At 39.8% G+C, this 7378-nt stretch overlaps 1 protein-coding gene across 1 annotated transcript; it reads right to left on the bottom strand.

The window, feature by feature from the left end:
• Positions 1 to 352: 352 nt before the first annotated feature.
• opn8c (opsin 8, group member c) lies at positions 353 to 5737 on the bottom strand. Its single transcript, XM_068577702.1, has 4 exons — positions 5644 to 5737; positions 3618 to 3911; positions 1311 to 1642; positions 353 to 862 (listed from the first exon to the last, which is right to left on the bottom strand). Exons 1-4 carry the CDS (start codon positions 5735 to 5737, stop codon positions 353 to 355), a joined length of 1230 nt encoding a protein of 409 aa, XP_068433803.1.
• Between the last annotated feature and the right edge of the window lie 1641 nt (positions 5738 to 7378).

Below are 7378 nucleotides of genomic sequence, written 5' to 3'. Positions count from 1 at the left end.
AAATGTGCCAAATGAATGTAAAACACTGAATATAACACTGAAACGACAATTTAAACTTGAGTTTGTCCCCTTAGTAGGGGTTTATGACAACAAGTAAACACTTTGCTATACAGCTACATTACTGATGGAGACTATATATGATCTTAGGATTGAACAGAATGAAAGCTGCTTAGCAGATATACACTTTATATGCACATTACTTAACAAAATCAGCACCATAGGACTTGATTCATATCTGAGACTTGTCAATGAAACGGTACACAACCAGACTTTTGGTTGATGGCTTGATAAATACCCGTAGAAACAGTGAAACACAATTCATATAGAGACTGACAGCGAGTCTCGGGCAACTTTATTGTCCAAGTTGGAGGTTTTTTTTTCCCGATGTGGTCTCCCAGCAGGTGTAGACCGGCCTGCCAGGGACCGGGTTGCCAGGGACCGGGTTGCCAGGGACCGGGTTGCCATCGTTGCTGTGTGTTGCTCTGCCTTTGCTCTTGCTCTTGCTCTTGCTGAGAGTTCGGTCCTGAGACAAACCAAAGGTCCTCTTTGGGACGTGGACTCTTTCCTGAAGCTGAATGTGGATGGGATATTCGTGGACCGTGGCGGTGTGAACGCTTACGCGATTACCTCCCAGCTTGGGCCAGAAAGAGAGCAGTAGGCAGCGAAGATCCCGCCGGAAAGTCTTCTTGAAGTAGAAGTAGATTAACGGGTTGTAGATGTGGGAGCTTTTGGCGAAGAGCGCGGGGAACACAAAGCCCTCTGGAGCCATGTACTGGTTCTCCTTGTGGAAAATGGAGAGCAGGGACACGACAGCGTACGGCGCCCAGGCTATCACGAAACCCAGGCTGATACAGAAAAACATCTGGAAGAGGAAGGAGCAGATTGCAGAAGATTATTACTCTGGAACAGAAATTTAATGAATTCAGTTATTTCTTTTCCCATGATTATGAGATTGTCCTCTTTAGACAAAAAGCACTGGTCATGTGGTCAAGCAGCCTAAAACAGGTTCAAAAGTAATCTTTCATAGATGTTTAAATAATAACTTTAAATCTTTATCTTCAATAGTGAATGAGGACACCTTGTGAAACTGATTGTCCAATACTGTTGTCATATTTCTGTGCTTTATATTTTGTATTCTCTATTCTTAATTTTAATTCAAATTTTGATCTTGAATTTAAGTTTTAAGTTATTGTAATTCTGTGTGGAAGGAGTACCGAGCAAAGTCAGTTTTTAATTGTATACAGTAACTGTTTGTATCTTGAATCTCGCTTCATAGCTCTACATAAGTTAAAAATAAGTTATTCGCTCACCACGGAGAGCCTTTTTTCAGCATATTTCAGGTTGTTGGGGATGCCTCTTGCAGACAGCGAGTTGGAGAAGCGGTACACCTTGTAGAGGATCTGACACTGGGACACCATGATGAGGAGGACAGGGACCATGGTGAAGCAGGCGAAGGAGGAGATGACGTAGAAGGCGTCCTTGGCCGAGGTGTGATAAGCCCTCCAGGCGATGGTGCAAGACAGGCCGTAAGGCTCGGGGACGTACTCGCCCCAGCCGACCAGAGGGAAGCTGGACCACACGACAGCCACGAGCCAGATGGCACAGCATGCTATCTGGATGTTAGCTCCTTCCAGCCACACAGCTGTGAAGAAAACCTGTTTGGTTATCTATTCGCTAGTAAGCTCTACCTTTAAATGCATGATGCCTTAACTGTCAGTAAAATAGGGGAAATGTTTATTTATTTTACAAAATGTCAAAATATTTCTTCAAACCGCTTTCTTTGATCTGTCTCTCTGATGTCAACTGTGGCTCTTCAACCCCTCTCCAGCTTCCTCCCACCGTCCACAAATGTAGAGCCTGCAATTAACCTGATCTGCAATTGCAGGCTCTACATTACTGTAGGTGTGGATGTGAGCGTGAATGATTGTGTGAATCTATATACAGTAAACCCTGCAATAAACTAGCAACCTGTTCCTGCATTCATCCAATGACAGCTGGGATCAGCTCCAGTGCCCTCTAAGGGGATAAATGGATAATGGTCTGTTCTGAGAAACCTCTTTAATGTAACCATTAATGTATGACATAACACACAGAATAATAATTATCCTTTTGTGCCAGACATTGTGAAAACGAGAAGCACAGACGTACGTAGCACTCTCATGTCATTTTCTCACTATTCCTCATCTTAACAGAAAGAAGAGCACATAAAAGGTCGAGCAACCTCTCTACTTTGCTTCTTCGACGTATAAAAGATCTTGCAGTATATTGAGAATGATCGGCGTGCTGGATGCTTTAGAAAATCAGCTTTTGTTGTAGATATACCAAGAAAACAAATGCACTAAAGAACGATAAACTGATACAATATTCAAAGGAATGGAGATCACACTTCAATGATTAAACACAAAAACATAAAAATACAAAATGGCATGTGCAAAGTATTCACAGCGCTTCACTTTTTTCACATTTTGTTATGTTACAGCCTTGGAAGGTTCTCCTCTCTTCACAGAGCAACGCTGGAGCTCCGTCACAGTGACCATCGGGTTCCTGGTCACCTCCCTGACGAAGGCCCTTCTCCCCCGATCGCTCTGTTTGGCTGGGCGGCCAACTCTAGGAAGAGTCCTCGTGGTTTTGAACTTCTTCCACAGCCACTGTGCTCATTGGGACCTTCAATGCTGCAGAAATGTTTCTTTGCCCTTTGCCAGATCTGTGCCTCGACATTATTCTGTCTTGGAGGTCTATAAACAATTCCTTGGACTTCATGGCTTGGTTTGTGCTCTGACGTGCACTGTGAACTGTGGGACCTGATATAGACAGGTGTGCACCTGTCTAAATCATGTCCAATCAACTGGGTTTAGCACAAGTGGACTCGAATCAAGTTGTAGGAACATCTTAAGGATAATAAGTGGAAACAGGATGCGCCTGAGCTCTATTTTGAATGTCATGGCAAAGACTGTAAATACTTGTGTATTTATGTTATATTTTCATTTTATATTTTTAATAGATTTGAAAAAAATTGCAAAAAAAAAGTTTCACTTTGGCATTATAGGGTGTTGTGTGTAGAGTAAAAATAATTTAATCCATACATATCCAACATGAAATACATTTTGATAGAATGAAATCTCAAATGTGGCAGCAGCAGGGAAGGGTCTCGAACAGTTTATGTCCAGGGTCGGTGACAATCTTCCTAGAGTCGTGCCATCAGCTGTCAGCGAAACAGACAAACAGAGGAGGCAGAAGGTTGGAGATGTTTTCAGCTGGGTCGTCATGAGGGACTGCAAATAAAATGTGTTTTATGAAAGTGTGAGTCACCACAACCACAAGAGGGCCTTGAGCACGCAGCCCAAAATATGCACCCAACATATTGTGCAGTTTGCTGCAATAGACCGCAAAATGATTTTGGAATCCTTTTGGAATAAGACCATGACATAATAAAATGTGGAAAAAGTGAAGCGCTGTGAACACTTTCCAGATGCACTGTAACTGTGTACTGTGTGCTTTTAAGAAAAAACATAATTTACACAAAAGAAATAATGAATGACTTGTATTTCTCCTGTGTCTTGAACCAGCATTAGGTCCCTGAACTGTCTCCCAACCAACCGATCAACCACCGGCCTCACCATAAACCATGCTGTAGCAGGTCTTCAGGTAGCGGATCACGCTGATGGCGGCAATGGTGAACATGCCGCAGAGCCCGAAGCTGTAACAGCCGAGGCCGTAGTAAACACACGTGAGGTTTTCCCCCAGCCACATGTGGCGGAAGGAGGACATGATGGAGAGCGGGTAGAAGCAGATGCAGCAGAGGAAGTCGACCAGGGCCAGGTTGACGCACAGCATCTCCGAGCCCACCATCTTCTTCTTCCTGCGGTAGCAAATCACCAGAACCAGCCCATTGCCCAGAACAGAGAGCACAACTAGAGAGAAGACCCAGAAACACTTCTAAATAATCAAAATAAAAGATCAATTATGATGCTGGAAAATTATGAAATCACAGATGCATTGGTGTGTTATGAGAACGCATACAAATAACCACACCTTAGAATTACTTGTACATCTAATTAGTTTAATGATTAACAAGGGAACCGTCAGTAATTGGCAAACCTTCATTGAGGAGTTTGGTTGAACCGGATGTCTTACAAACCATTTTAATTAGGCCTTGTGCCTCATTAGGGACATTTGTGACTTTTGTTTTGTGGTATTTCAATCATTGTGTCAATGCTGATGGAAAACATTTTAACAAAGATGTCAGGTTTTTTTTCTTGAATTTTGGAAATTCAACCTCAGTACGATAAGTCTGTACATTATAAATAAATTGTGTCGACAAAATACTAAATATCCCCATTGAAACTTATTTATAATTACAATTCTTGATCCCACATCCAATGAAGCGTAAAATGACGCTTATTTTATGAGTCTTTCATAAAAGCAACCAAATGAATGCTGTTTCTATTCTATGAAAATTCTATTAGGCAATAATTAAAAATGTTTTAATGGTTTTTGTTCAGACAAAAACAACAAGGACATTATGCAAACATTTTTACAGACTTAAAATTCTGAAAATGTTGGAATATGTGTTTGTTATAATCAGGGCTGAATGTGGTCAGAAATTAACTAATTGAAATCAGAAATATGACGGATTTGAATTATGCCTGGTTTCATTGCGTCAACAGTGCGTCAAGTAATGACGCGCTGTCGCGCCCCGAGGTGCGCACAAGGCACCCTTTAGCTCCTGTACGGGACGCATCCTGGCAAGCTGCGCCGTCGACCTGACGCAGAAGCATATAAACTAGGCTTAACTAGTGATGACGTAATGAACGACACAGCGAGGCAGTTACACAAACACTTTAAACGAAGATACTTGTGTTCCAGCCCGCTGTTTGTTGAGTATGAGAAGTTTCGTTAGTGATGCTGTGACGTGTTTCACATATGTTGTTTTCTTAGTTCACTTATTTTATGACCAACTCTGATGTTGATGAGAGCTTTAGTTTGAATCCACACGGTTAACCACATGTTCACTGACGCCTTGAAGCCTCTGACAAAACGTAATTTTCTGTGTTAGAATAAGCAGCCTTAGTTGGAGAAACGTGTGTTTTAATTATTTATGTGTAAATATTTGTTCTAATAAAAGACAACAACATAAGATACAGATATGTTTCAATTTGTGCTTGACAAAAAGATAAAAAGGCAACATAAGTATATATATATATATATATATATATATATATATATATATATATATATATATATATATATATATATATATATATATACATATATATAAACATATATATATATACATATATATAAACATATATATATATATATATATTTAAATCTCACATAATCAAATGCATCTACTTTGATATAAATACAAATGAAATAGTAATAAAATAAAATAAAAAGTGCTCTTTTTCATCAATTCCAAATAAAATCACTTTCCATACTTCAGTAAACTTGCATACTTTATATTGTTTATTAAAATAATTCGGATTGTTTCGCTTTAAAAGTATAACTAAAGTGTATTTGTATTTAGTTATAGCAGGTAAAAAAACAACAACACATTCTTAAAATTTCTTTGCGGCTTTATTTGTCCACTCAATGACACCATAGAATATGTTTTCAAGCGACACATAAACATGCACGTACCGACGGAGAAGATGGCCAGTCCCACGCATATGTCAGCAGCGGGCGTGAGTTTGGAGGTGAAGGCTGAGGTCCGGTTGTGAGAGTCCAGAGTCATCGGTTAAAGCCGGTTCTTGTTGTTGCGGGTAAAATCCTCAAAAAGCGAGAAATGTGCACGGGGACGGCCTTTTATGCGGGTGGGTGTGTCACCATGGTTACTTGCAGCACGTGCTTACCTGGTCCGACAAAAGCACGTGCACGTCATCCACAATGACTCGCATGTCCTTACAGCTCCTGCAGGAACTTCCCCCTGTCAATTAGCTGCCGGCGCCAATGAGCTGTGAGCTCGGGATTTTTAATTGGTCTCTAAACCCGCGCACATTGAAACCGTGCGCGTGCACGTGAGAGGACGTGCATTTTGATTATGAAAATGAAATGTTTTAGTTTGTTTCCTGAGGTGTCTGGCCTTGACCAAAGTTGTTGTTGTAGGCTGACGTCTGACTATTCCACACAAACACAAACGCATGTTGACAAATCTGCAGAAATACGTAATTTAACCCTCTGCGTTTACAGACACCTGCATGGACATACTATTAATAAAAAAAAAAAACTTTTTAGAACATAAAAACATTTTAAACATTACATTTCAATGGACATTACAAATTAAACTGACCACACATGAGAATGTGGCATTGCCTGTCCAGTGCTTTGCCTTTGGGCAGCCCTGTCACGTGACTGGGGCTCCCCTGTTTCACTTTGTCACTATGGGATGTTGTGTGTGGAATGTTGAGGGAATTTTTTTTATTTAATCCATACATATTCTATATATTAAATACATTTTTAAAAAGTGACACAAATCTCAAACTTGCCAGCAGTGAATTCATGATGATGGCTTTGTTTCCTCTAACCAGTCTTACTCTGTAACATGCTATTCTAGGACTTTTTCTTTTTTTTTACTTTTTACGACTTCTTCCAACATACTATACTATCACTTTTGTTGTACTTTTTTGACATACTAAACTATGAAAATATTATGACTTTTTTTAAAACATACCATGTCTTTTTACTTTTTTTCAAAATACTAGTATGTTGGAAAAAGATTTTTTAAAAATCAAAAAAAAATTCATGCATGTTACTTTTTATCAATCAGAAACTGTTTATTGCCAGGAATGTGTTCACAAACGAGGAATCTACTTGGCGGAAGGTGCAACATTAGACATGTGATGAGACAAACAACAATCAGTCAACGACAACACAGTGCAATGTGTATTAAATTGAGTACGAGGTAAAGATGAAGAGCTCAGACAACAAATAACGTTAGTGTTAAAGTGTATGTCAAAGTGACGTGTGTTTAGGTTAAAGTATGTGTCAAAGTGACGTGTGTTTAAGTAAAAGTGTGTGTTAAAGTGACATGTGTGTTTAAGTTAAAGTGTGTGTTAAAGTGACATGTGTGTTAAAGTTTGTGTTAAAGTGACATGTGTGTTTAAGTTAAAGCGTGTGTTAAAAGTGACACGTGTAATTAAGTTAAGTGTGTGTTAGTGTGACATGTGTGTTTAAGTTAAAGTGTGTGTTAAAGTGACATGTGTGATTAAATAAATAAATGTCAGGTGTGAAGGGATGTGCAGGGGAGTGACCGGTAAGAGGAAGAAATGGTCCTGAAGGTGAAAGGGTCAGTCAATGGCGGACCCGGGCTCCATTACTGATATGTACACACTCACTCAGCAAGGCACACACGTGACCAATGGCATGATCCTCGTGG

This window comes from Clinocottus analis, unplaced genomic scaffold, assembly GCF_023055335.1.
Source record: "Clinocottus analis isolate CAN_PGR_092001 unplaced genomic scaffold, fCliAna1.0.p SCAF_15, whole genome shotgun sequence".
Taxonomy (NCBI): domain Eukaryota; kingdom Metazoa; phylum Chordata; class Actinopteri; order Perciformes; family Cottidae; genus Clinocottus; species Clinocottus analis.
Note: the sequence above shows the minus strand (reverse complement) of the source record. Positions and strands in the feature narration are given on the sequence as shown.

Excerpts from the sequence above, each read along its gene's own strand:
- opn8c (XM_068577702.1), bottom strand. The coding sequence starts at position 5,737 with ATGACTCTGGACTCTCACAACCGGACCTCAGCCTTCACCTCCAAACTC. Across the intron at positions 3,912-5,643 it reads ACTGGCCATCTTCTCCGTCG|TTGTGCTCTCTGTTCTGGGC; the intron begins GTACGTGCATGT and ends TCTTCTCTCTAG. Across the intron at positions 1,643-3,617 it reads CTGCTACAGCATGGTTTATG|CTGTGTGGCTGGAAGGAGCT; the intron begins GTGAGGCCGGTG and ends TTTTCTTCACAG.